Source organism: Syngnathus scovelli, chromosome 13 (assembly GCF_024217435.2).
Source record: "Syngnathus scovelli strain Florida chromosome 13, RoL_Ssco_1.2, whole genome shotgun sequence".
In the NCBI taxonomy this organism is placed as follows: Eukaryota; Metazoa; Chordata; class Actinopteri; order Syngnathiformes; family Syngnathidae; genus Syngnathus; species Syngnathus scovelli.
This window is the reverse complement of record NC_090859.1, coordinates 14,934,000-14,961,177: the sequence shown is the minus strand read 5'-3', so window position 1 is coordinate 14,961,177 and position 27,178 is coordinate 14,934,000. Positions and strand designations below refer to the sequence as shown.

Here is a 27,178-nt window from a genome sequence, read left to right as displayed (position 1 = left end):
TTTAACGGAGAGTTCTTAGCGTATCACGTTACACAGCGCCTTTGTCTTTATTCCACGAGCGGGTTGCAGTTGTCGTGGCGAAAGTGCGCCCGCCGTTTCGACGTGGGGCCAAAGCCTAAACTAAGCTAAGCTAAGCAAAGCTAAACTAAGCTAAGCTAAGCGGTGTATTGTGGGAGAGACAGAAAGAAGCTACCGTACCCTGCTGAAGCTCCTCGCAGCAGCAGCAGGAGCAGCAGCAGCCGCCACAGCCACAGCCACACAATATGTGCGGGCTCTCGCTCAAAAAGGAGCCACTTCCACCCTTCTTCCAGCCAAATCATGTAATGTGAGCGGGGCGAAAAGCGATTCCCCTTTATCTCACCGATTCAACAAGAAAGGATCCCTCGATCGGGGCGAATCATGTCCAAGCCGGGGGAGAGAAACAAATTGTGCGAGGACCATGGCAGAAAGCAGAGTTCAAGTAAGCCCCCCTTTTCTTTCGCCACCTTTCGCTCAATTGCCTTGCCGAGCCACACCAAGTCACGCATGTGTAAGTAACGATTTTAGTGCAAGTGCCGCGGACGAGGAAGGTGCTGGTGGTGGCGAACTGGTGGCGGCGGTAAAGGGAACGAGCGGGTTGGGGCGAGCGAGCGAGCGAGCGAGCGAGCGTGCTTTAGCCGCCGCTGTCTCACGTTAGCTCGGCTTTGCCTTGCCTTGCCGTGCCGTGTGTGTGCTTTCAGCGTTGGCCAACGGCACGGACGGTCACCCCGGCCCGACGGAGAAGCGGAGTCACAACTGGAGAAGTTTCAAGTTGATCATCGACCCGGCGCTCAAGAAGGGATCGCACAAGCTGTTTCGCTACGATGGACATGCTTTCAACATGCCCGTAAGTGGACGGCCGCCGCCGCCAAGCAGCCGAGCCCCGTGACGGACGGCAGGATCGCTCCTCCGGACTCAGCCTCCATCATCGCTAACGCGACTTTACGCTACTTTGTTTACTTGTCGTCGGAGTGAGATAGTGCTTTGGGTGGATGACAGTCAGCAATGTGCTCCCCGCCTCCTCCTCCTCCGCAGAACCCGGGGATGCCACCGGTGGACAGCGTCCGAGACCCGAGGATCGGTCGCCTTTGGACCAAATACAAAGAAACGGACCTACCGGTGCCCAAGTTCAAGGTAGTCTTGACAGCGACTCTTTTCCTTGGGGTAAAAGGTGGGTGGCAAAACAGGGGTTGTCATAAGTTCCAGACACACCCCCTTGCTCTTATTTGGGCTTTCTCGTGCAAGAGAGGGCAACCTATAGTAGCCACTCTCTACTTACCAATCCAACAAATGTTTATTTGGGATTAGCAGCGTTTGTCGGCTTTTCCCGGACAACTGTTGCATTGTCGAGTCCCCTAAAAATCCACTCTCTCGCTGAAGATCGACGAATATTACATCGGCCCCGTGCCCCCGAAGGAGGTGACGTTCGCCCGCTTGAACGACAACATCCGCGAGGGCTTCCTGACGGACATGTGCAAGAAGTTTGGCGACATCGAGCAGGTGGAGATCCTTTACAACCCCAAAAACAAGAAGCACTTGGGCATCGCCAAGGTGGTCTTTGAGAGCGTCAAAGCGGCCAAGACGGCCGTGCAGATGCTGCACAACACCTCCGTGATGGGAAACATCATCCACGTGGAACTGGACCCCAAAGGTAAACAACTCCGGCGTCTGGCTTACTTTGGGCGACAGCTGTCATGTGATCACCTGGGAACTGAGGGCTAATTGAATTTCATTGAACGTAATCCCTGCTCCCTCAAGCCCCTGGCTGAGGGCGCCGGCGACTCCCCAGTGGGCCTAATTTCAGCCCTGTAAACAAATCCCGCCCCCAGCAAATGGCATTTAGTTGAAATGGGCACGTGCTTCTATTTCTTGACACTTTGGAATCATTTGAATTTCCAAGGGTTCAGCTTATCCGTGGATTTTCCATGAATTTGTTGCAGCCCTCCAACGTTTAAAAAATGCGTTCCCCACCCATTTGTACATTTTAACCTCGTTTAAAAGACTGTCAATGTCTTGAACCTTTTACCTGACTTTTGATTTGATTTGTTCATTGACTGGGTCATTGTTTGTGCATTGTTAACCGCCTGTTAATTGTCTCTTAACTGTTCCTCAGGTGAGAATCGCCTTCGGTACTTCCAGCTCCTGATGAATGGAAGCTACACGCCGCGGACGCTGCCTGTCGGCGTGGAGGAAGCCAGAGAAGTTTCCCCTCGCAGCCTGGCTGAAGCTTTACTGGTAAAAATCACCTCTGATTGGCTGTTATCGCATTGAGCTTTTTATTCGGTGTGCAGTTCTGGGTGAAATGTTGTCTTCAACGTCTCATAGCGCCATTTTTCTGCGTCCCCCTCCATAGTCATGCGAACCCATCCGCCGGTTGTCGGAGAGCAGCTTGGCGGGCCCGGTGCCGCCCGGCGGCAGCAGCACCTCCACCACGCCGCTGTCCCTGGAGACGGGCTACTCCAGCCTTCGGCAGGACACGCCCCAGTCCCAGGGGACGCCGCGCCAAGCGGGCACCCCCTTCTCTCAAGACTCCAGCTACTCCAGTCGCCAGTCCACACCCGCGTACCAGTCTGGCCGGGCGGAGAGCTCCGGAGGCTACAAGTCGCGGCGACACGAGAGCAAGTTCCAGGACGCGTACAATCGCAGACCTGAGAGGCCTCAGTACCGCAGCAACATGTACCGCGGCGCCACGTCCGAGCATGCGCCCTCCAAGCAGCAGCAGCAGCAGCAGCAGCAGCAGCAGCAGCAGCACCTCACCCCGCCCGAACCCGCACATTCGACCCCCTCTTTCTCCTACACGGCACCTCCCCCCACCACGCCCAACTTCAAGTCGGCTTTCTCGCCTTACCAAGCTCCCTTACCGCCCGCTTTCCCCCCGTCGGAAGCGACGTTTCATCACCCGTCCCAAAGGGAGGGCGAGTACCAACGACAGCCTCCGCCGCCTCTGGCCGCACCCGCTGAGCTTTTGCCCTTAAAGGACGGACCCGAAACCCCTCCCGTCCCCGAGCCCCCGCCAGAACCGGGACCCCATCCCAGCACGCCTCCCCCGAGGACGCCCGAGCGCTGCCCGTCGCCGGGCTCGCCCGCCGCCGCTGCCGCCGAGCGCAATAGCCTGGACTCGCGCATCGAGATGCTGCTCAAGGAGAAAAGGACTAAACTGCCTTTCCTGGCCGAGCGAGACTCGGACACTGAGGTGCGAATGGAGGGCAGTCCCATTTCCTCCTCGTCCTCGCAGCTCTCCCCCATCCCGCCGTACACGGGCGGTGGAGCGCCCGACTCCCGGCCCTGTAGCACGGGCTTGGAGGACATCAGTCCCACGCCGCTGCCGGACTCGGACGAAGACGATGAGCCCGTCCCCGGAACCGCCTCGCTGGTCAAGAGGAGCGCTTCTCCCCTGGACCGCGACAGCAACGGCCAGGTCAAAGAGGAGCATCCTCGAGCGCCCGCAGCAACAGACAAAATGGAGACGGTAAGCGCCATCCGTCGTCATCGCGTTCATTGTCAGGCCAGCGTAGTGGATTTGCGGTGACATCTTTTCCGTTCCCCCCCCCACACACACACACACAGAGTCATCAGTCGTCCGGAGAGGACATGGAGATTTCTGACGACGAGATGCCCGGCACGCCGATCGCTGGCGGCGACTGTAGCAAAGGCATCGTGGTCAACTCGGCCGTGTCCCCCATCCAGACCCTGGCCCTGCCCCCACCGGGCTTCTCCCACCTGGCCCACCAGGCGGGCTTCGCCATGGCCCACCACCACCTGGGCACCGTGCCGGGCCATCCGGCTCACCTGGCCGTGCACCCGCACCTGCTGCCCCACATGGCCGCCGCCTACGGGCCCGGCATGATCCCCATGGTCCAAATGGAGCTAATGAACTGTTTGCGGTGGGAGCAGTGGAGCACGGTGCCCATGTCCTTCCAGATGCAGCAGCAGATGCTGAGCCGCATGGCGCAGACGCGCGGCCCTTACCCTTACCCGCACTTCCTGGACGGCGCCGCCTCTGGGCCCTTTGCCCCGTCGTACCAACATCTATCCATGGGCGCTGGCGCCGGCGTGCACAGCGGGGCGCCGCCGCATCAGTGGCAGCATCCCGGCATGCCCAAGTTCAACCCCACGGTTCCTCCCCCTGGATACGAGACGAAAAAGGAGGACCCCCACAAGGCCACTGTGGAAGGGGTGCTGCAGGTCATTGTCAAAGAATTGAAGGCCATCATGAAGAGGGACCTCAATCGCAAAATGGTGGAGGTGGTGGCTTTCAGGGCCTTCGACGAGTGGTGGGAAAAGAAGGAACGCTCAGCAAAAGTAAGTCGCATGCTTTCAAATTTGCTTTCCCTGGATTGGCCTTGAGGGAATTGGGGGGGGGGGGGCGGGGACGAATCACGATTATTTTCCACTGCTGTTTATAGCGATCGATAAACTTACTACCCAAACTGGCCTTTGAATATGACTTTAACCAGAAAATGAATTGCCATCAGTTAAAAAACGTGACTGCAATGAAATATCGCCGCTCTTTCTGCTGTGTGCACCTTGGCCTCAAGGGAGCGCTATAGTGTTTACTCGAGAGTACATGTTTACCGTATTTATTCCAATCAAAAAGTCAAAGTCAACTTTATTCAAATGAGGAAGACTGCGATGACTGTAATACTGCAGTCGATCCGGACGTACTTGTGGCATTTTTCTTCTTCTGTATTTTTAAGTATTTTGTCACTTTGCTGCAATGGAGTGTTCTATCCTCATGTTGTTCAAATTCCAAATGTTCCTGTCCCAGGCATCCTCGACTCCAATCAAAGGTGCGGAGGGGAAGGAAGAAGAGCGACCTAAACCCAAAGAGACTTTGGGCTCAAGTCTGCTGGAGAACTGGAACAAAGGCGGCGAGGGTTTGGGTTACGAGGGCATGGGACTGGGCATCGGCTTGCGAGGAGCCATCCGCTTGCCCTCCTTCAAGGTGGCCAAAGCTCCGCTCCTTTCCTTTCCTTTCCTTTCCTTTCCTTTCCTTTCCTTTCCTTTCCTTTCCTTTCCTTTCCTTTCCTTTCCTTTCCTTTCCTTTCCTTTCCTTTCCTTTCCTTTCCTTTCCTTTCCTTTCCTTTCCTTTCCTTTCCTCCCCTCCCCTCCCAAGCTCGCCTTTGGTGTTAAGCTTTGGAATGTGGCACGCAGGTGAAAAGGAAGGACCCGCCAGAGGCCGTCGCCGCCGGGGAGAACAAACGAGCACGGCCCTCCACTCCCGTGGATGACGAGTTGGAGGATGAAGGTAATTTTGTACTGTATTGTTTTTTTTTTTTTTTTTACGATAGCTCAAATCATTGTTCATTTATTGTAATTTATATATATATATTTAACTCATTTGAATAAATTCAAATATTGCTAATAAATGATCAAATAAATAATATCATTTTAATATTTGAAAGGTTCAATTTGCCTAATTATTGGATTTTCTTTTGTACGTAAAATGTCAAATAAACTATATCCTGAAGTCGCACTCCTTATTTGTCATTGATCTCGGTCAGAGCGCGATCAAGATACGGCGGAGCTCCCGTTGGACGACTCCAAAATGGATGGCGCCGGCGTTCCGACAAAGCGGAGACACTCGCGCCCGCTTGACCTGGACAGCGAGGGCGAGGAGGAGGCGGACACGTCGGGCAAGGAGGAGTCGCTGGGCGACCGAGACGAGCGAGCTGACGAGACGGCGCCCGGTGACAGGCTGTCGCCAAGTAAAGTAAGTGCGCTCAAGTCTTGATTGTGTAGACGGGAGGTAGGTAGGGGTGGAAGAAAAAAACAGTTTAGTACAGCCACAGCTTTGTTGATTTCTTTCTTCAATCGTGAGGTCACCCTGTTCTTTGTTTTGGCAGAGCGTTGACGAGGAAGCCAACAGAGACTCGTCCAGCGACAGCGTATCGTCGGACTCCTCCTCCGACGGTACTTGATTTTTACCCGACGGCCACACCTTTGCCGTCGCGCAGCGTGTCATCTGACGCCGTCGTCTCCCTCCCTCCCGCAGAGTCGGCGAGCTCGGCGTCGTCCCAGAGCAGCTCGGACGCCTCGTCGGCCAGCTCGGACTCCTCCGAGTACGAGCTCAGCTCGGAAGAAGAGGTCTCGGAGGTGGAGTTGGAAGACGACGACGCGGGCAAAGCCACCAAGACCTCCTCGTCCTCCTCTTCGTCGTCATCGTCGTCATCTTCGTCGGACGAAGAGGGAGAGACGGACTCCAAGGCGGCCAGTCCTCCTTCGGTCCTTATCGGGGACGCCACGGAAGAGCTGAGCGGCAAAGCTAAATTTAGACCTCCGAGTCCTGAAGAGGCGGAGGAAGCGAAGGCACCGTCGCCCAAAGGTAGGATCTCTCAACTGCGCCATTTGTTGACTTTTGGGTTGTTTACAAAAAGTTAAAGGGAAGCACGCTTGTGATTTTCTAGTCAAAGAGGAAGACGTCAGCGGCGATGAAAGTGGCGCGGCCACGTCGGAACCTCGGGAGAACCTCCGTCCGCCCACGCCGACGGGCGCCCTTCCGTCCGACAGCGACCAGGAGCGCAAAGTCAAAGGTAAAGCGGAGGCCGAGGGAGCGGCCGCCACGCCCGTGGGAGTAACCCCGTGCCACCTCCGTTCCAAAGCCCCCCTGCTGGCCGCTTCTTCCACCTCTTTAATGTACCTCCCTCTCCCACCTCACCCCGCAGTAGAAGGTCGTTCCCTCCTCCACCCGCCCCCGGAGCTCCCCCAACGCGCTCGTCTGCCCACCACGGACGAGGACGTTCCCCGCACGCCGGGCCGAGACCTGATGGAGCGAGCCCGCGGTCTGGGCAAGTCCCAGAGCACGGACACGGTGCCCAACACCCCAGGTAGCGACGCCCCGCTCACGGGGAGCAGCAGCCTAATGCTGGGTTCCCCGCACATTCCCGGTAGTCCTTTCTCCTACCCTGCTCAGTCTCCCGTCCTCAGCGCCGGAGTCCCTCGTACTCCGGGGCGAGACTTAACCTTCACCCCCGTCTTCCCTGACCCGGCCGCACTTAATCGAAAGATCTCCTCCGAGAGCCTGGACGAGCGTCCCGTGTTTAAGGAGCCGCCCGTCGGCGCCTTCGCTAACCGAGCCTCGTCAACAGGTACGGTCGACCCCTCCGGAGACGCCGGGTCCGAGATAGCGGACGGCGTCCCGTCCAAGCGCAAACCGGGACGGCCCAAAGGCAAAAAGACCCCCCTGGCCTCGGAGTCTTCGGAGCTGTCGCCCGACTCGACTCCTTTGCAAGACGGCCCCGAATCGGGGGTTCAGACGACGACGCTGCCGCCCGAAGACGGCTTCCTGTCCTACGAAGAGGAGGCCCCCGTGGCCACCAAGCCGGCGCGGCGGGCGCGGCGAGGCTGGGAGGAGCTTCTGCTGGACAGCCTGTCCCCCGTCACCACGCCGCCTCACGCCTACTTCTCCAGACGCAGCGACTTTGAGGAGATGACCATCTTGTACGACATCTGGAACGAAGGCATCGACGAAGAGGACATCCGGCTCCTGCAGGTCACCTACGACGAGATGCTGCAGCAGGACAACGGCAACGACTGGCTCAACGACACGCTTTGGGTTAATCATCCGCATATCCTTTGCCGGCCGGCCGGCTGAGCAGCGAGCGTTGCTCAAGCCTAAAGTCAACTTAGGTGGTTTCTTTCAAAAAGTACATTTTTGAGGAAATGTCGGGAGGTGGGGGGATTTTTTTCTTTTTTTTCTTTTCGACAGTCGTCGTTTTATAAGAATAGTCTATTTTTTTTTTCCGATTAGATGCAAGTTGTGTCCGAGTCACGTTGTGTAGCAGCGCCCTCTGTTGGCAGCAAGGCATTACTTTCCCTGCGCCCCAAAAGCCATCGAGTTCTTTCCTTGACGGCCCCGCCCGCACAAACCAACATCCCCCGAGTGAAGAAGAAGAGGCGAGATGACGGCATGAGGGATCACATGACCGGCTGTGCCCGAAGCGAAGGTTACTACAAGATCGACAAGAAGGACAAGATCAAGTATCTGCAGAGCACGCGGCTGCAGTCGGAGGAGCCGCCCGTCGACACTCAGGTGGGGATGCCTGCCGCTCGCGCTTTATTTTGTCCAGGAATGCGGCTGACCTGTTCTGTCTCTCTGTGGCTCAGGGTATGAGTATTCCCGCGCAAGTCCACGCCTCCACCAGGGCGGGCTCGGAGCGGCGCTCCGAGCAGCGGCGCTTGTTGTCATCGTTTGCTTGCGACAGCGACCTGCTGAAGTTCAACCAGCTAAAAGTGAGCGCCCGCACGCACGAACGCTCGCACGCTCGCGTTTGTCTTTTTGCCGCAAAATCGCCTCCCGCTTACCGACAAACGTCTGCGCTTCCAGTTCCGTAAGAAGAAGATCCGATTCTGCAAGTCGCACATCCACGACTGGGGCCTGTTTGCTTTGGAGCCCATTGCGGCCGACGAGATGGTCATCGAGTACGTGGGGCAAAACATCAGACAGGTGAGAGCGTCCGTGGCAACAGCCTTTTGTCAAATCCTTTGGGAACAATAAAGTAGGTTGTATTTTTGGGAGGCTTAAAGTTGGGCAAGATAATTTTAGGAAAATCAAATTATTATTTGTATATACAAGATCTATATTTGCGCGTAGGTGATTGCGGACATGCGTGAGAAGCGTTACGAGGAGGAGGGCATCGGCAGCAGCTACATGTTCCGCGTGGACCACGACACCATCATCGACGCCACCAAGTGCGGCAACTTTGCGCGCTTCATCAACCACAGCTGCAACGTAAGGCGGCCTCACCCACAAGCTTCCTTCCTTCCTTCCTTCCTTCCTTCCTTCCTTAACTCTTTCCTTCCTTCCTTCCTACTTACTATTTTGATTGCACTGTGCCAAACACGACGGATTGCATGTGGTCATGCGTTTGTTTGTTTGTTTGTTTGTTTGTTTGTTTGTTTGTTTGTTTGTTTGTTTGTTTGTTTGTTTGTTTGTTTGTTTGTTTGTGTTCCAGCCCAACTGTTACGCCAAGGTGATCACGGTGGAGTCGCAGAAGAAGATCGTCATCTACTCGCGGCAGCCCATCAACGTCAACGAGGAGATCACGTACGACTACAAGTTCCCCATCGAGGACGAGAAGATCCCTTGCTTGTGCGGCGCCGAGAACTGCCGGGGGACGCTCAACTGAGCCAAACTGCCAACGTTTACCATTTACGGTGCTGTTCCATCCATTTGACTTGTTCACAAAAAGAGGCGAAATGGCGCGAGAGGATTTTTTTTCCACACCGATCGACCTGATGAACGTAACCACCTCAACGGGGATCAGAATCTCCATTCACACTTTGTCTTTTGAAATCGAAAGAAACGCCCTCATTTGACCGGAGTCGGCCGGGACAGGAGCAAACAAAAGGCAGGCGGCCGGCCGGACGGCCCATCTCAAAACAACGGACGGCCATTGCGTGTGGTGTCGCTGGCCAAAATTCACTTCTGCACATCAATCAAGCATTCATTCGACTCCCATCGCTGTATCGGCGAGCTTCTGTTCACGTGTTGTCCCGTCAGTGTTCTAACGGTTCTTGCGATTGCAAAAGAAAAAGAAGAAAAAAAAGTCCAATGCACTTCCGCCTTGCCGGGCACACGCGACTTCTCTCTCATTGACTCGCTGTCACAATACTGGAGACTTGCTTTCTGTTTGGATTGTAAACTTGTACAGAAAATCTGCAACTTTTTTTTAATATGTCTCTCACTTTTAAGATGTTTTCTAGGAAAAAAAAGACTGAATATTTAAAAAAAACAAAAAAGAAGTATTATCAGGGATCTGTAAAAGGAAATGAAATGACAAGCAAAAGAAAAGAAGGTCCGCTGTGTACAGGAAGTCAGTCACCTTCCATTGCCCCCCTCTTTGGAAAGATTGTTTCTTGTAGAAACGTCTTTATTCCTGTCGCCTGTCTCAAACGTGTACATAACGCTAACTGTGAATATTATACGAATATATCTATTTTTTTGCTCCCCGAGAATTTGCTACACCATCCGAGCTCCGAGAGCTGTGTGACATTTGATGCGAGCGAGCGGTGAGCTTGTAGCACCACATTTCAGCTTGTGTCAAGCTTTGGGTTTCTTTTCTTTCTATTCATTTTTGTGTTGTAAATTCTATGAAAATTGTTTTGCTGTGTGGAGAAAGCGCGAGGGTGGGAAAAAAAAGTGCTGAATCGGCGTATAGGAAGAGGACTGAATAATCTGCCAGCTCCTCATGTCTATTTATTACCTGACAAATGTTTGGGGGAGGGGGGGGGTGGAAATAAAGGAATTTTGCATACATCCATAAAAGTGTTTGCGCCATTTCACTTATTAATCATGCCAACATGAGACAGTTACAGATCGTACGGCTTGTACAATGACTTTATGGCAGCTGTGGCTGTTGAACAAGAAGAATGCAAGTAAAGCGCCACCCCTTGCCTCTAGGTGGCGCAAAGACAAACCAACCGTGCCTTGTGCATTGTGCTAGTTTACTTCCGGTTCGCCGAGGGTCGGCGTGCTTTCGTGGTCTTCGTTAGTGTTTCGCTCAAAGTTTCATATCAAACGCTTGTATTTTTTTTACTCGTTCATATTTTTGCCTCTCTAATACGTTTGTACGACAATTATCATCACAATGACTGAGGTAAGAGGCACATTTTTTTTACTTTCCGTGGCTCTTTAGTGGGTCGCTCCCGCTCAGACACCCGGGGCCCGACTACTGTCTGGCAAGAATTAGCTGCTTCCGAGTCTTCTTTTCTTTTTTTTAAATGTTTTTTTTTTAGATGTTTCAATTTGTTTTATGTGTTTACAGGACGTCCAGAAGCACTCTGTCCACACGCTGGTCTTTCGCTCGCTCAAGAGGACTCATGACATGTTTGTGGCCGACCAAGCCAAGTACATTGCATTGGATGAAAAAAGGTCTGAAGAAAAACACTGTTAAATTACACCAAAATGATTTGAAAGTAGCTTTAAAAAGAGTTCCCATGGCCTCATCGCTTGTTAGATGAATCGACTGTTCTATTAATAGTCAACGGTAAATGACTTTTGCAAGCATCTGCATACCTTGAAAAAGTGTGTTCAAGGTTTCTGACCTTTTTCTAATCAAGTCGTATATTTTTTGCTCTGTCAATTTGAAATGTGTTGTTTGTGAGTAAAGGGATAGAATTAACTCGACAACAACAATATGAAGTCATCAATTGTTCAACAAAAGCTTCAAACTGTGGTGCTGTTTGGTATGGTATGCCACGTAGGGTTGTCTTTGTGTTTGCTTTCGGTTCACGTCGCTGTTGTGCGTGCGTGCGCATGCATGCATGCATGCTTGCAGTCACAAGATGAAGATGGCGGTGAAATTGAAAGCCGACTTTGAGGCTGTCCTCCACATGCCCGTCTTGAAGGAATCCAAAGAGCGAGTCTCTCAGCCCGTCAACAGCATGCAGCTTCAGCTCAGCTACACGCATCCAGGTGATCACAGATAAACAAATGGCTATTGTATGAAATGTATAATACGCCATGTCATTTTTCGAATCTAGCGTCCGATGAGCCGGAATACGCAATCACCGGAACGCACGCTTACCCGACTGGACCTGGTAAGTCCTAAAGGAGCTTGCCATGCTTTTCCAAAAAGAATCTGCGCGCTGCTTTCAGAGTTCAGATAAATAAAGCAATCTTGTTCTTTGATATGTTTTTAGAGAATACCGTGAGATTTTTCTGTATTAAGAACACACGAGGAAAAACATGTTGCGTTTCGATATCCAAACATCTCTCGCGATCAATTCAATTGCAATCATATGATCAGGAGTGGCGCTGACCGCCGACACAAAGATCCACAGGAACCCCAGCGAGGCCGGCGTTCACTCCATGGCGTTGGCGCTGCCGGCGTCACAGGCCAGGTGAGTCCAGCATCGATGCAAAATGACCTCCGTCCGTTGTGTGATGAATTTGTCATCAAGCGTGCCGCCTCGCAGCCAAGACGCCGGCCGCAGCGCCGCCAGCGTGCCCGAGATCCATCGGCACGCCGGAGCGGCCGAGCGATCGCACCCGCCTTCCGTCGTGTCGGTACGTCCCGAGATCGACGGCCGTTCCCTTTGGCGTGTCGCCGCCCGTCTCCCTTCCCAAATGTTTTGCCCTTCCTTCCTTCCTTCTTCTTGCAGACGGTCATGGAAAGTGGCGGCAGCAGGACTTTGTCGCTCATGAGGCGAGCGCCCACCATGCCCAAGCCGCAGTGGCACCCGCCGTGGAAACTCTTCCGGGTGAGCGGGCGAACGGGCGAGCGAGCGCATGCTCCAGGACCCGCCGTGCCCGTGTTGAGAATTGATGGCAGAGTGATTAATAAGTGTTGTCTGTGCCGCAGGTCATCAGCGGTCACCTGGGCTGGGTGCGCTCCATCGCCGTGGAGCCCGGCAATCAGTGGTTTGTCACCGGCTCGGCCGATAGAACCATAAAGGTGACTTCTGCCTCGATGGATTTGATACAAAACAACACGCACTCACTGCTATTTTAATGAAAGTGTGCAAATGCTTTTGTTTTTGCTAATAAGAGTGCTGGTTTTGTCTGGCCAGATCTGGGACCTTGCTACCGGGAGGCTGAAGCTGTCACTAACCGGACACATCAGCACGGTGCGCGGTGTGGCGGTCAGCAGCCGCAGCCCCTACCTGTTCTCCTGCGGCGAGGACAAGCAAGTCAAGTGCTGGGATTTGGAGTACAACAAGGTGGGTCGCCTCGGCCGCCAGCACTTCCGTGGTCTGTTTGGTGGTCCCAATGTGTCGGCGGCCGCCCCCGCAGGTGATCCGCCACTACCACGGCCACCTGAGCGCCGTGTACGGCCTTGACCTGCACCCCACCATCGACGTGCTGGTGACCTGCAGCAGAGACTCCACGGCCAGGGTAAGCCCCTCCCCTCCCCTCCTCTCCCCTGCCTGGAAGGCTGCGCGTAAGCTGCATTTCCCTCTCTTAGGTTTGGGACATTCGCTCCAAAGCCAACGCGCACACGCTGACGGGTCACACCAACACGGTGGCCACGGTCCGGTGCCAAGCCGCAGAGCCGCAAGTCATTACCGGTAGCCCAATCTTACCGTCATAGCCTACTGAGTAATACGCAAACGTCAGTGCTGATAAAGGCGACGTACGTGACCTGACCTCCTGCAGGGAGCCATGACTCGACCATCAGGTTATGGGATTTGATTGCCGGCAAAACCAGAGCCACGCTAACCAACCACAAGAAGTCTGTTCGCAGCGTGGTCCTGCATCCCCGACAGTAAGTTGCAGACCTCGCGCTTCTGGCCGAAAGAAAGCCTTGGCCCCGTCCCGTCCCGTCCCGTCCCGTCATGCTCTCAACCCTCTCGTCGTGCTGATTGATGCCTTTCCCACCGCCCTCCAGGTACACGTTTGCCTCCGGCTCGGCCGACAACGTCAAACAGTGGATGTTCCCGGAGGGCAAATTCATTCAAAACCTGTCGGGACACAACGCCATCATCAATACCCTGGCCGTCAACTCTGACGGCGTTCTCGTCTCCGGAGGTATCCATCTCGAGCGGCGTCACGTCGGAACCACTCATGCCCCTGTCTGTGTCGGTCTGTCTGTCTGTGTCCAGCTGACAACGGTACCATCCACATGTGGGACTGGAGGACCGGCTACAACTTCCAGAGGATTCACGCCGCCGTGCAGCCCGGCTCTCTGGACAGCGAGTCGGGCATCTTTGCTTGCGTCTTCGACAACTCGGAAAGTCGTCTGATCACAGCCGAAGCGGACAAGACCATCAAAGTGTACAAAGAGGACGACACCGCTGTACGTAGTACTATACTATATAAAATGTTGGCTGATATGCTTACTGAAGCTGTTTCTGTGTGTCCTGCAGACGGAAGAGAGCCACCCTGTCAACTGGAAACCGGAAATCCTGAAGAGAAAAAGATTCTAATGATCCCGCGGAAGCCCACCGCATCTTTTGGTTTCTTGCAGCGCAACAACTGCATTCATTGTGTTTTTTTCCCCCCAGCATGATTAAAGATTTTTTGCATAGTGGGGTGAACGCTGTTATTTTTGCTCTCCGGTCATTTTTTGACGCTATTTTATGTCTGTTGAGTGCCTTGAAAGGCGCCTTATAAATAAAATGTATTATTATTATTAAGTCTAGGGCAGTGGTTCTTAACCCGGGTTCGATCGAACCCTAGGGGTTCGGCAGAGGTGGTATGTCATTGCCCCGCCCCCCCCTGTCCGCAGATGACCGAACACACCGGTAGCACACTTCCAGTCCTCTAGGGGCCACGCTCCAATATGTTTTCCAAGTGACCCTCGTTAAGCGCACCTGCGGGAAAACTTTTAGCTTCTTTCACGTGCTGCAGGAGCTAAAAGTTTTCCCGCAGCTGCACTTAACGAGGGAATCACACGGACACTCCATTAGGTACACCGCCATTTTCAAGTGTACCTAATAACAGGCCACTTTATTAGGGAAATATCATGGTCAAAGGTCACAGGTGTCAAGCTCTAGTCCTCGGGGCCGCGTTCCAACATGTTTTCCAAGTGACCCTCGTTAAGTGCACCTGCGTGAAAACTTTTAGCTCCTTTCACGTTCTGCAAGAGCTAAAACTTTTCACGCAGGTGCACTTAACGAGGGAATCACACGGACACTCCATTAGGTACACCGCCATTTTCAAGTGCACCTAATAACCTAATCTATACTACCAGGTTTGTCTGTAATCGTTCGCAAGTAAGTCACGCCCTTCTCCTCAAATCTAGCCACCAATAGTAGTCACAAAGTCCAGGAGGGACATGAGCGGTCTCAGTTGAGCACTTGATAAGGGATACCAAGCACTTTCCCCGATTGCATTTGTTTCTTTTTTCATTGAAGGGCTGCATGGAAATACAATTCACTCGTATAGCTTTCGGTGCTTTGAATGACCACCCAAAGGAAATTCGAAATTTTTGTGCCAAAGTGGCCGAATGGAATAATATTGGTCTGGGGTACAGGAGAGGGGGGGTTCGAGTCCCGCTCCGTGTAACATTTGGAATAATGTGCAAGACTCGACAGAATACGAGGCAAAGAGTCCTGCTCTGTAATATATTATGTGTATAAAGCCATGTATGAGATTCGAACTCGGCTCTCCTGAACTCAAGGCAAAAGCTTTAACCACAAGACCATCACTGGATCTTAGAATGATCCAACAATTTTCTGTATTTGTAGATCAGTCGACTTGTTCACGTTAAGTACATAAATATTTTCGGAAATTTTCATGGCAATTTGGCCGAATGGTATAACACTTGGCCTGGTACTCAGTCGACCTGGGTTCGAGACCCGCTATGGCCAACATTTTCAAATTAAAGAGAAAAATGGCTAAGATTCGAACCTGAATCGCCGGAACCAAAGGCAAGAGCTTGAACCACAAGACCATCTGTGTATCTTACAACTGCGTGGCAGTTGTTCTGTATTTGTAGACCAGTGGTGCCATAGACGTTAAATACATAATAAAAATTCGAAAATTTCACGGCAATGTGGCCGAATGGTATAACACTTGGCCTAGTACTCAGTCGACCAGGGTTCGAGATCCGCTATGGCCAACATTTTCAACTTAAAGAGAGCGATGATCAAGATTCGAACCCGCATCGGCGGAACTAAAGGCAAAAGCTTGAACCACCAGACCATCTGTGTATCTTACAACTGCGTGGCAGTTGTTCTGTATTTGTAGATCACTAGTGCCATAGACGTTAAATACATAATAAAAATTCGAAAATTTCACGGCAATGTGGCCGAATGGTATAACACTTGGCCTGGTGCTCAGTCGACCAGGGTTCGAGACCCGCTATGTCCAATATTTACACATTAAACAGAGCGTTAGCCAAGATTCGAACCCGAGTCTCCTGAACTCAAGGCAAAACCTTTATCCATTCGGCCACCTCAGACACAATTGTGCTCTCTCGCTTCTTTGTACTTAGGTGTCACCTTAGACGTTTTACCTCAATGTTTGGATACTCATACTATCAATACGAAGAAACCAACTGACGTTTCCAAGCAAGCACTGGTTGAATGGTTAACGTCATTGCCTCCGATGCAACAGACCCACGGTTCGAGACCCGACCCTACCTAAGGGTTGGACTTTGCCATTTTCCCTTGCATCCGCAGACGGCTTCTATTTTTTTTTTTCCCTTTTGCTTGTTAATGACGTCATCACAAAATGACTATATAAGACGTCACAAAGGCGACAATCGTTCTCTTGCTCATTTCTGACAGCGTCACGTCGTGCTGCTCCACCGGCTGCGCAGCGCAGCAGCACAATTTTACACAACATGCTGCGTTTCAAAGGTAAGTCTTCACTATTCCTTAACCTTTTAAAACCAACTGCTTTTGCTCTCTTTCAGCGTCAACTTGCACTTTGGACGTGCTTACACCTTGCTACCGTGCAAGCTAAAAAGCGAGCGTTGGCAGAAAACATCTCCGACCTTAATAGCATCAAACGCACTTTTACTGCCCAAGGTAAGACAAAACGTTTGCAGGAATTCACAACAGAATCTAATCAAATTGTCTGTCTACAGGTGCGACTCTTCAAAACGAGCCAGCCTCAAGTAACCTACTTTCTGCTCGAATAATGTGGATTTAATCGACTTCATCTAACTGTCCATTTCTGTCCACAGGTCTGCATCTGCGAAAGAAGACCCAGATTGACTGCAAAAAGGCAAAAAACCCGTTTTTATTCGAAGGACAATTGACTCTCAAGTACTTACCCTTTTTTTTTTTTTTTGTCTGCAGGTTTCAAAATGGCCGGCCGGCTTGCAGACCTGAGAGCCGTCCTACTTCACGAGACGTTTGCAAGTCTACTCTTGCTATCAAACAAGCTCGTATGACTAAAAATGTAAGAAGACTCTGTGGGTTACAACGTTACCTTGTCTTTCAGGCCGACGAACTGCGGTTGGAGAGACGTTCAGAGCTGTTCCTGCCTGCGTTCTCATTGGTGAAACACTCAGTCATACATGAACATACATCGTTTGACCAATTTGTTTCAGCGTATGCATTCTCTTCCCGTTTTGTCCACCAGGTGGAGCCAAAGGCCGTGGTACCAGTCCGCTGCATGGATTGAAGTCAAAGCGCCAGGTTTGAAACGATTGCAATGACAAAATTGACAAATCAAAGTGCTTGACCAGTTTGTTGTTTCAGGTGGTGCTGGAAACAAGGAGTCATGATCTTCCAGTCCTGGCAGAAGTGGCAAATCCTGGTCCAGAAAGTGAAAAACCTGCCACTTTGCCTCCATTCTGTGAGCTCATTCACCTGCCAGTGAGTGGAGTGGAGTAGAAAGAAGCACCTGTGGCTCAAGCCAAACTGTAGCAGGCGAGTCACTTTCTCGACTTGGATTTTCCCCCTGTGGTTGTTGCAGGTGAAATGAGACATCCCTGATATGCTACTTGCTAAAAGCTTCAAGTCGACATCTTTTGGGCGGGGCTACCTTCTTGCTGGCTGGAGAGCCCTCTGCTGGTAAGAGAAGGAAAGTACATTTCATTTCAGCCACCATGTTCCAAAATTGGAATGATTGTTCTTTGTGTGTCCAGGGTGGTGCACGATCAAGTACCTGCTTGCAGCGGTGGCCAAGGATCAGAGCACAGCAGCATGCTAGCAACATCCATTTTTGTTGCGTCCTTGCCTCTAAATCAACCTGAGAAGTGGCCAATATTTGCACTTCAGGTAATATGCTCATCACTGCACAGTCCTCATGACAACTTGGTTCCAATTTTTTCTTTTCCCTGACAGGTTGCAAGGAACAAGAGCAGCTTTCTGGTCATGCAGCTCTCAATACTTGATGCCACGAACAACAAATCTTTCCCACTGGTAAGTTTCATGCTAAACTTTTTCCTGCACTAAACGTTGACTTTACTTTATGCTTACATGTTTCTTTTGGTCTTACCTCCAGGCGCAGACTCCTCGTCCCGCTGGCCGACCACTCCACCACTCGTCCCGCTGGCCGACCACTCCACCACTCGTCCCGCTGGCCGACCACTCCACCACTCGTCCCGCTGGCCGACCACTTCACCACTTGGCACCGAGCAGACTACCGTGCAACTTCTAACTGTTTTGTGGTTGAATGTTTACTCTGCAAAAGAAATAAAGTTTAATTACAATGAACACTTAAACTCTTAACTCTTTATTCTCAACTTTAAAAATATCTTAATTTAAAAAAAAAAAAGAAAACCTAAAAAAATTTTCCGATTATATTTTTCCTGAATTTTTATTTTTTTATTTTTTTTTTTGGGGGGGGATTTTTTTTTTTTTCCCGGAACTTTTTTTCCTGAATTTTTTGGGGGAAATGAGGCGGGTCAAAGCTGGAATACTGCTTCATGATTCGCTGAGGGCTCAGAAAAAGGGTGGGGCAATAAGAATGAAGGTCAGCGATTGGTGGACAAGTGGGCGTGGTTATGCAAATGAGGGGTCATGCGATTGGTGGAATCTAAAGTAGGCGTGGCCTCATTATTTTAAAGCAATCTGATTGGTCAGACTTGCAAATACTGCTTTCTGATTGGCTGTTGGAAAAGTGGGCGTGGTTATGCAAATTTATGCTGCGCTGTGATTGGTCAGACTGAATTTGGGTAGTAGTAGGAGGCGGGGAAAGTGACACTTAGGTTTTTTAAGGCAGTTTTCAGTCTGGAGGTGAGCGTTGCCCTTGTGTCACTGCCATGGACATGGGTTTTAGACTGTTACTCTCCATCTCACATGACTCAAAGTGACAGGAGTCCTGTGAAATGGAGAGTAACAGTGAAAAAACCCATGTCCATGGCAGGGACACAAGGACAACGCTCACCTCAAGACTGAAGACTGCCTTTGAGAACTTCAGTGCCACTGCAGCAACCACCGAGCATGAACATTTTCCAATGAGTGAAGCAAATTTGCTCATAAAAACACTAAGACTTGCATTCCAGTTGATTAATTTATATGACAGAAAAGCAGTTTGAAAACATTTGAGCAGTCAATGTTTGTGTGAGACTAATATAGTTGCACACAAACATTGCCATTGACAGGCCTTGCATGGAAGCAGCTTAAGTGTTTGATGAGCTCAGGTGAGATGTCACTTACTTCTGATGACACGAGTGCCACTAGGGGGAAGGTGAGCACATTGAAACAGCTGACATCTCTCACCGAGACAAAAACTAAGTGCCAGCAACTGCATAACATCATCACACACTTTTGGATGTGTTTTTCAATGACACTGATGCAAACCAAATGAGTCGACTACAAATCAAATATATATTTCTGACGAACCTGGTTTGCATAAATGTCATTAAAAACACATCTAGAGGTGTTTGATGTTGAAGTTGCGCAGTAGCACAGTGGCACTTGGTTTTTGGCCCAGTGAGCAATGTCAGACGTTTGCATGTGCTCACCTTCCCCCTGGTGGCAGGCATTAAAGTGACATGCAATGAGCACCTCAACCAAGGTTTCAAAGTCCTCAAAAGAAAAAGACTCGTTTTATGTGCCAAATGTTCTTTTTATTTAACTATTTCCTTAGCAGCTTTATTGATACACTCTCCTATTTTTAACACTTTATTTAATATCGAATATCAAACTATGAAAGGACCGAAACAGTAACAGAATACTCAACTATATAGCATTAGCGCCCTCTGCGGGAAACATGTTGTACTGCACCCACCCCACATAATGTCTTTTGACCACAACTTTTGAAACGAATGGCCGGCCCATCTGCTGTTACCCACTACCTAATTCACCTGGAAACCGTTAAATAACTCAAAGCACGCATTAAATTATCTTTACAAAATAATATTACGTCTCATTTGACTTGGTGATGATCTTCTCTAGTCACCGAAGGGATAATACTCCATATTAAAAAAAAAAGAAGGAAACGCAACATGCAGTACCTTTCGAAAATATGTTGGCATCTAGATGTTCAGATAGACGAGACGAGCAGCAGCCGACGTGGAGCCTCAACTCTTGTAGTTTGGACATCAGCTTTTCCGTGGTAAACATACAAAACAACATGGCGGTCAAACGCTTTTTCCTAATTAGCGTTTGATCGACAGCTGAGTGGGAGTTGTGGGCGGGCTCGCTGACAAGCCACCTTTGTTGATATTGTTCTACGATAGCTAGCTAGCGTGCGAGCGAGCGAGCGAGCAACAAACAAACTCGAGGAGCTCGTGTCGTAATGATGCTCCTGCATATTGAATGAATGAATCTTTATTTCGAACATGACTTGAGGAATAAAAAACAAACAATATCCATCACTGTTCGAAAAGGAGTAGCAAGAAGCCTAAGCTGATCATGTCCTACCCCGATCCATCACTTAGTTCCAAGTGAGTACATGAAGATTCAAGATGATCGAATTTTTATTCGCCATGTCATGTTTGGGCGTGCCAAACAAGGAATTTGACTTGGGTACATACATCACAGCCTCTGTTCAACATTTCGGTGACTAACAACACTCAGGACATGTGTGAAAAATGACAAATATTCTCAAACATCCCCTGATTTTAAACTTCCAGGAGGGCAAGGAAAAACTCAAAACACCAACTGGGGGAAATGAGAAACTACAAAAAAACAAGAGTTGAACAACAAAAACAGTTTAGAATCCAGAAGATTAACAGTAGTCACCTTCATTTTCCTCTTTTTGGTCATTAGACGTTTGCAGACCTTCCCCCTGGTGGTAGGCAGGCAGGCATTATGTGCCATTAGAAGTGACATGCAATGAGCACCTCAACCAAGGTTTCAAAGTCTAAGACTCAGTTTATGGGCCAAATGTTCTTTTTGTTAAACAATTTCCTTGACAGCGTTAATGATACACTCTTATTTTTAAGACTTGACTTAACATCGAATATCGCAAACTATGAAAGGACCGAAACAGTAACAGAGTACTCAACTATAGAGCATTAGCGCCCTCTGCGGGAAACATGTTGCACTGCACCCACCCCGCATAATGTCTTTTGACCACAACTTCTGAAACGAATGGCCGGCCCATCTGCTGTTACCCACTACCTAATTCAGCTGGAAACCGTCAAATAACTCAAAGCACGCATTAAATTATCTTTACAAAATAATATTACGTCTCATTTGACTTGTTGATGATCTTCTCTAGTCACACCTCCAGTCCTCAAGGGGCCACGTTCCAATATGTTTTCCAAGTGACCCTCGTTAAGCGCACCTGCGGGAAAACTTTCAGCTCCTTTCACGTGCTGCAGGAGCTAAAGGTTTTCCTGCAGCTGCACTTAACGAGGGAATCACACAGACACTCCATTAGGTACACCGCCATTTTCAAGTGTACCTAATAATAAGAACGCGTTGTCACAAGACCCAGGAGGGACATGAGCGGTCTCGGTTAAGTACTTTCCCAGTCCAACAAAAACCCGGACGACTTTTGAAATTCCCAAAGGACATTTTTTTCAGGGCTCAAAAGTAGAACATGTCAGGGGAAAAGAGAATGTCCGGTCACGGTACTTCAGTCGCTTTGTATGTCAAATGGTTTGCTCCTTCGCTCGCACAGTCTTTTGTGTGCAGTTTCAAAGATGAACGAGTGCCTGAATCATTCTGCACGGCGTTATTTATTTGGCATTTAATTAGACGTACAGTACATCTAGTTGAGAAAAAATACAAACGCCTCCTATACAAACAAGAGCATTGCTTCATTCCAAGGCTAATAAAGAATCAAAATAAAATACATTCAACAAAAAAACAAAACAAAGAACAAATAAAAATCAAAGTAAATGGGGGGGGGGGGGGGCTACAACACCACTTACGTGCAGCCACAAATTAAACAAATGTACAAATTAAAAGTATTGGTAATGATCATTCCTTGACATTTGGCCTGGGCTACAAAATTGCACTTACCCACTTTACTTACCCAGATGTCCCAGTTTCACAAGGTTGGTATTTTGGCTGCATGATTTTAATGCAAATTTAGGTATTGTGTGTGTGTGTGTCCCTCATATCATGTCTGGGGCTTTGTACAAAAAGAGACCTCAATGAACAAAAACATGCATCGACAAAAAAGAAACACACATGCACGCCACTGAGGGATTGTCATGGCTCAAAACAAAATGCGGGACAAACTAAGCACATCACCGGAAATGGATGACAGGGAGATGATTGTCTACAAAAAGAAAAAGATGGGCAAGCGAGAGGAAGTTGGTGTGGAGAAAATGATGCAAATATTTCATTTGCAGTGCACAAACATCAGAACTTAACATGACGTTGTCATTGTAAGAGAATAAAGTTGCAACAAATGTTGATTTTATGGGAATAAAGTCAATGCGGTTAGCGAAATGACTTCTTATCCCCCCCCAGAAAATCTTGTCATTGTACAATAATGCAGCTAGTTTTCTTCCAGATGAAAAAGTTTGTTCACGACTCCATTTTTTCTCGACTAAAGTTGATGATTTAACAAGGGGGGAAAAAAGCACATCGCCATAACAGATGACAGGGACCAAGATGATTGTCGAACCAAACGTGTCCATGAGCAAGAAGGAGGGGGAACTTTTGTATGGAATTGAATATTTCCATTTTGATGATGCCTTCAGCTTCCATCGACGTCAAGCAATCATCAGTTGAAAAGTGGAGAAAAGGAAGTGGAACGTCAACGTACCGACTTGCACAATCCATACACTGGAAGAAAGAATGGAGTCGAGACAGGACAGCGAGCGGCGGTGGCGCATTTAACTACCCCAGGGTCATATTTACATTCTGGAGGGCCAATCAGATCAGTAAAAATGCATCCTTAAATTAGTGTTCTTTATACACAAACAGTCCTGTCCGTCCGTCCGTCCGTCCGTCTTAGACAGCTGTGCTGAGGGAGGACGGCGAAGCGCAGTCAGGCGGCGTGGCGGCGCCCGGGCCGTCCATGGTGGGGGTATCGGGTCCCACCAGGAGGGTGCTGCTGTCCACCGAGTCCTCCCGGGCCTGGGAGACGGTTGCGGGGCTGGGTGCGGCAGGGGCCTGCTGGAGCCCGTCCACCGCCGTGCTCACCTGGTGGCCCGCCATCACTGGCATGCTGCCGCCGTGTCCTGTGAAGGGCGCCAACATCGTATTAAGGACAATCACTTTGGGAACACAAAGTGTGCGTGCGTTGCTTGTTTGCGTGGTCTTACTGAGGTCCACATAGAGGAGGCTATCGGGGTCGATGGAGGCCTCGTAGGGGGGCGGGGGGTCGTCGGGGTGATGGATGTCGGGGTACTTGTACGCGGCGTAGGGCGGTGGCGGCTCCTGGAAGTGGAAGGCGCCTCCTTCGCCATCATCGGACAGATGCAGCGGAGTCAGGCCCGTGCCAAAGGCGTCCGGGCCGTAGTCGAAGCCCGGCACGCGTCTGCCCAGGTTGAAGTGGTGCACTGAGACACACAAAGGCCAAATTGACTTGGTGCGCTCGATGCCAATTCCTGGTAGCGTGCGGATGGCATTTGCAGCGCTCACGGTTGCCTCCGATGAGCGTTTCGATGCGCTCCCGCCGCCGCTGTCGAAGGCGGTGCACCATGAAGAGCAGCAGGGACAGGATGAGGAAGGACGAGATGCAACTGACGATCAGACGCATGCCGCTGGCCATGGAGTCAAAGAGGCTGCTCCCGTCTGAGGGCCACACAAACGTACGTGGAGCCAGCGCCGTGTTTGCGGACAGACCCACCCGAACCACGTCTAGCGTTACCTGGGTCCAGGCAGGTGAACTTGCAGCACTCTTTGGGGTCCTTGCGGAAGTGCTGGCACCCCTGCGGCCGCTCGCAGAGCGCGGCCACGCACATCTCGGGCTCGCCGTCGTGACACGTGCAGCTCAGGCACGGGTCGTCGCCTTTGGGCGTGAAGTAGTAGCCCTCGCCCACCACGTTGTCCTTGATGTCCACGCACGTTTGCTCTGCGCCAAAAGGCGACATTTTCACAACGGGTTCCCCCCCGGAAAGTTCTTGGGCTCTCCGGGTGGCCCACGTACTGCGTTTGCAGAGGAAGGGGAACTTCTTGTAGCAGTTCTCGGCGTGCCAGCTGTGCAGGCCGCGCTCGTTCATGCTCTGCAGCTGGAAACGCTGCAGCTGGGCGCAGAAAACGTTGTCCTGGTTGGCCTCGCCCAGGTTGGGGAGCCCGTCCGGCGGTAGGAACACCTGCACGGGGCCTGCGTGGCAACATTTGAATCGGATCAAATCATTCCTCGGAAAGACATTGGAGAAAATGACAGCAAATATGGATACCGTTATAAACCACCTCCCAGTGGCCCTCGGCCGAGTGGTTCTGGTTGGTGATCACGTACTGGTAGCCCACCCAGAACCTGCAAAAAAAATAAAAAAAGAAGAAGAAACACTTTAGGTCGGACGGGGATTGGAACCACGCCGAAACCAGTGCCGCTCGCTCGCTCGCACTCACTTGCACTGGTCTCTGAGCTCGCACACTTGGTCGTCAAAGTCCACTTGGATCTTGAGGATGAACTGCAGCTCCTCGTCGGTGACAAAGGTGGCCAGGGAGCCGTCCACCTTCTGGCAGGTGTCGGCCGCCTGCCAGTAGTTCTCGCTGCGCAGGTACACCTTGTAGCAGCTGGCCGTCTTCTCGTAGTGGTGCCAGCCGCTCGGGCATTTCTCTGCTCACGTGTGGGAGAGGGAGGAATGGAGTCGTCGATTATTTGGGCTGCGCGTTTCTTGGTTTTTAATTCGACACTCACTGTTGAATCGCACGGGCTGAGCCACGCCAATGACGTCGTCCACCTGGTCGTAACCTTGGCCGAAACGAAATCGCTCTTCCTTTATGGCTGGGAAAATTGTGAGTAATTATTAGAAGTCTACAACTGTGGCTTCAAAACAAGACGTCGACTTGCTCTTGAATTTCAAGTACTCACGGGGGCAGTCCATCTCGTCGCTGTGGTCCTCGCACGCCGTCCAGCCGTCGCACTGCCACGACATGGGGATGCACTGCATCTTGCCGCTGCGGCAGGCAAACTGACCGGGGCTGCAGCGCTGCTCTGAAACGCAACCACACGCCAGAGCAAACTTGAGATCAAGCCAGTGTGACCAGAGAAGTCACTTTTGTGGCCGTTCTCTCCGGAGTGACGTGGAGAAGGGAGGCAAAGGTGTTGGATGATTGGAACAAGACGCCAAATGCAAGCAGAGTTGACACAGCCTGCCTGCCTGCCTGCCTGCCCACGCCACAGCACACCGCAACGCACCGCACCGCACCCGGCCGCCAACATCCTCAGCTGACCCCAACTGTTATTTATAGAGCACTAAAACAACCACCGCTGCACTACAATTGATCACCCGAGTGTATCAGCGACAGATGACTTTAACAGATAAAAAAAAACAACAACGACCTACGCTGTATGGCATCGTAAAACGGCCACAAGAGGGCGCCTGATATGTTGAAATGAAGCCAGGTGTGGGCCATCTTAAACGTGGACATTTGTACGCACTCATTGTTCCTGACTTGCAGCAAAAAACTGTCAACATTTGCAAAATAAAATTGAAGAGAACCTGTCATCCAGTGCAAGACGCCTTCTTAGTGACTAAAGGCGACTGAACGCCAACAATGCTGCTTGCTTACCTGACAATAATCTTGCCAGCGCTAGCCGGGCACCTGAAACAAATAGAAACAGTTGAGTCGGGTAACAAGCAAGCACCTGCGTGCGGGTTGATGGTGTTCAAAAGTCTCCACTGGCGACCTCGTCGCAATAACACGTCCAATCATTACAAATCTCCAGCGAGGAGCTTTGGCTTCTTGCCTCACTTGCTAGCACAAGAAATCAGAATTTCAAAGTGCGGCTCTCTCTCTCTCTCTCTCGCTCAACAGGCAGGTCCAGTTACAGCTTCCCGCGCTTCAACAGCGAGCTTGACACTTGATGCCAAAAGGTGCTTTTTGGGGATAATTCCCACGCCTTTTCAGCAGATGTGACGCCAACCGCGTTCTCGTGTTGGCTCGTCGTATCAGAGTCACGAGTTTCCTCAGAGGATGGCTAGAAAGATGGGAGACCACGAGTGAAGAAGAGTGTGCAATTTCATTTTTCGCCCGCAGGCGGCAGTCGTGATTTCGTAACCCAATCTCCTGCAGATTGCAGCTTTACCAACTTGTCGTTGCGCAAACGAATCCAACTGACCGACCGACCGACCGACCGACGTACGCGTTCGTAAGAGACGGAATCGACTTCCAGTAGTCTGCCGCATGGGATTTTGGGATGTTGGACTAATTTTAGCACAGAGCTTGGAAGGAGCCCTCCCTCTATTGTATATCATTTCACCAAACCAAAACATCCCCATAAAGCCTACATTTGGAGCCCTGTCTTGAAACTACATTTGGACAGTTTTTGCAATCCTAATCTGTACGAGTCAATAAAAGGCGCGTGTGTCGCAGTGTTGTGAATATGTAGAACGCTCGCATTGGCGAATGTTATGATTTGAAGGAGGTCCTTTACCGATTAGGCAGACGCTTCATAGATGGATACAAATTGTTTCCCGGTGAATTTTTTTTCTCAATCTTGCAATTTCTGCAAGGTGGTGCTGGGGGATGAGAGCAAATAGGCAGCAGGCGTTTTGATGCAGCACCATGAATCTTCCATGCAAATCAAGAATTAGCTCAAGGCTAGCACAACACAGGCTAAAAGTGCTTCAAGACATTCGAGTCGCACTTGCACCAAAACGGACACAACGTACGTCCCAGTCAATTCGCTGTGAAAAAGACACAAATAGTTACGCTAAGAGAACATTTGTGAGCAAATGCTTGGTGGGCCGCTCCAAATAACTCGAGGCCGCGCGCGGCTCTGATAGGCCTCGCCGCCAAACACAAGCCCGGTTAACTTCTAGTCGAAGCGAAGCCGCTTACCTGGCCGTGGCGGGTCCGTCAACGTGAGGACAAAGAGCAGAGAGAAGAGGACGAAACTGCCGCTGTCAGCCTTTGGCAACATTTATCCTCCATTCATAGTCACTCCTTTATCCAGAAATGTAAACCATGTACAGGCAGGGGAAGGGGGAGGGAGGGAAGCTGCTGCTGCTGCTGCTACTGCTGCTGCGACGGCGGTCGTCGTCCGACCTCGTCCGGGATTTATCCGGTTAATCGTCCGCCTCGACGTTGGCCCATCGTGTTTTTTCGGCGTTCAACTCAAAAGAGAGCTGGCGAGCAAAGTACAAACGTTGGATGAGCATCGTCCTTTAGACGGACGGACGGAAGGGAGCGAGGCGAAGGTTTGTGTTTGCTTTTGTTGCACATCCAGTCGCCCGCCGCCGTCCTCCCGTTTGCCGCTCATCAAGATGGCCGCCTCAACCCATCTCAACAA

At 50.8% G+C, this 27,178-nt stretch overlaps 3 protein-coding genes and 2 long non-coding RNA genes across 9 annotated transcripts; 3 read left to right on the top strand and 2 right to left on the bottom strand.

Moving 5' to 3' along the window:
• Positions 1 to 309: 309 nt before the first annotated feature.
• On the top strand, positions 310 to 10,285 carry setd1ba (SET domain containing 1B, histone lysine methyltransferase a). Of its 4 annotated transcripts, none has more exons than XM_049738199.1 (19): positions 310 to 460; positions 720 to 865; positions 1,054 to 1,152; positions 1,399 to 1,669; positions 2,132 to 2,253; positions 2,372 to 3,487; positions 3,586 to 4,320; positions 4,787 to 4,963; positions 5,173 to 5,266; positions 5,523 to 5,731; positions 5,865 to 5,931; positions 6,014 to 6,343; positions 6,426 to 6,551; positions 7,107 to 7,587; positions 7,885 to 8,050; positions 8,125 to 8,250; positions 8,345 to 8,464; positions 8,612 to 8,749; positions 8,973 to 10,285. In XM_049738199.1, exons 1-19 carry the CDS (start codon positions 400 to 402, stop codon positions 9,144 to 9,146), a joined length of 4,758 nt encoding a protein of 1,585 aa, XP_049594156.1. In that variant the 5' UTR covers positions 310 to 399; the 3' UTR covers positions 9,147 to 10,285. The 4 variants fall into 4 exon arrangements, with proteins under 4 accessions (XP_049594156.1, XP_049594154.1, XP_049594155.1 ...); XM_049738197.1 differs by having other exon boundaries at positions 6,684 to 7,587; XM_049738198.1 differs by having other exon boundaries at positions 6,426 to 6,845.
• LOC125979723 (uncharacterized) lies at positions 9,620 to 17,608 on the bottom strand. The gene is made up of 2 exons (XR_007485394.2): positions 17,525 to 17,608; positions 9,620 to 17,427 (listed from the first exon to the last, which is right to left on the bottom strand). It is a non-coding gene; the product is annotated as an uncharacterized lncRNA (long non-coding RNA).
• plrg1 (pleiotropic regulator 1) lies at positions 10,448 to 13,988 on the top strand. The gene is made up of 15 exons (XM_049738210.2): positions 10,448 to 10,616; positions 10,785 to 10,891; positions 11,298 to 11,434; positions 11,503 to 11,559; positions 11,769 to 11,862; positions 11,938 to 12,028; positions 12,124 to 12,222; positions 12,324 to 12,416; positions 12,532 to 12,681; positions 12,755 to 12,856; positions 12,927 to 13,029; positions 13,118 to 13,226; positions 13,350 to 13,489; positions 13,564 to 13,757; positions 13,828 to 13,988. The coding sequence occupies exons 1-15, from the start codon at positions 10,608 to 10,610 to the stop codon at positions 13,885 to 13,887; spliced, it is 1,545 nt and encodes a 514-aa protein (XP_049594167.1). The 5' UTR covers positions 10,448 to 10,607; the 3' UTR covers positions 13,888 to 13,988.
• On the top strand, positions 16,127 to 18,075 carry LOC137840860 (uncharacterized). The gene is made up of 12 exons (XR_011087977.1): positions 16,127 to 16,266; positions 16,323 to 16,437; positions 16,497 to 16,526; positions 16,596 to 16,636; positions 16,711 to 16,769; positions 16,856 to 16,912; positions 16,997 to 17,052; positions 17,116 to 17,232; positions 17,333 to 17,430; positions 17,505 to 17,637; positions 17,704 to 17,781; positions 17,864 to 18,075. It is a non-coding gene; the product is annotated as an uncharacterized lncRNA (long non-coding RNA).
• Positions 18,076 to 21,475: 3,400 nt separating this feature from the next.
• dgcr2 (DiGeorge syndrome critical region gene 2) lies at positions 21,476 to 27,173 on the bottom strand. Of its 2 annotated transcripts, XM_049738205.1 has the most exons (11): positions 26,728 to 27,173; positions 25,456 to 25,488; positions 24,755 to 24,877; positions 24,581 to 24,667; positions 24,289 to 24,499; positions 24,117 to 24,193; positions 23,864 to 24,040; positions 23,585 to 23,788; positions 23,356 to 23,508; positions 23,037 to 23,273; positions 21,476 to 22,952 (listed from the first exon to the last, which is right to left on the bottom strand). In XM_049738205.1, exons 1-11 carry the CDS (start codon positions 26,807 to 26,809, stop codon positions 22,723 to 22,725), a joined length of 1,614 nt encoding a protein of 537 aa, XP_049594162.1. In that variant the 5' UTR covers positions 26,810 to 27,173; the 3' UTR covers positions 21,476 to 22,722. The 2 variants fall into 2 exon arrangements, with proteins under 2 accessions (XP_049594162.1, XP_049594163.1); XM_049738206.1 differs by lacking the exon at positions 25,456 to 25,488 and having other exon boundaries at positions 26,728 to 27,172.
• Positions 27,174 to 27,178: the final 5 nt, after the last annotated feature.

What these genes read in the sequence shown, in the direction of transcription:
- setd1ba (XM_049738195.1), top strand. Translation starts at nt 400, where the DNA reads ATGTCCAAGCCGGGGGAGAGAAACAAATTGTGCGAGGACCATGGCAGA. An exon ending in CGTGGAACTGGACCCCAAAG is followed by an intron (nt 1,670 to 2,131) that starts GTAAACAACTCC and finishes ACTGTTCCTCAG; the next exon opens with GTGAGAATCGCCTTCGGTAC. An exon ending in GAAGGCACCGTCGCCCAAAG is followed by an intron (nt 6,344 to 6,425) that starts GTAGGATCTCTC and finishes GTGATTTTCTAG; the next exon opens with TCAAAGAGGAAGACGTCAGC.
- dgcr2 (XM_049738205.1), bottom strand. Translation starts at nt 26,809, where the DNA reads ATGTTGCCAAAGGCTGACAGCGGCAGTTTCGTCCTCTTCTCTCTGCTC. An exon ending in GCTGGCAAGATTATTGTCAG is followed by an intron (nt 24,878 to 25,455) that starts GTAAGCAAGCAG and finishes GTTGCGTTTCAG; the next exon opens with AGCAGCGCTGCAGCCCCGGT. An exon ending in TCAGCCCGTGCGATTCAACA is followed by an intron (nt 24,500 to 24,580) that starts GTGAGTGTCGAA and finishes ACACGTGAGCAG; the next exon opens with AGAAATGCCCGAGCGGCTGG.
- plrg1 (XM_049738210.2), top strand. An exon ending in CGCTTACCCGACTGGACCTG is followed by an intron (nt 11,560 to 11,768) that starts GTAAGTCCTAAA and finishes TCATATGATCAG; the next exon opens with GAGTGGCGCTGACCGCCGAC. An exon ending in CTGCCGGCGTCACAGGCCAG is followed by an intron (nt 11,863 to 11,937) that starts GTGAGTCCAGCA and finishes GCCGCCTCGCAG; the next exon opens with CCAAGACGCCGGCCGCAGCG.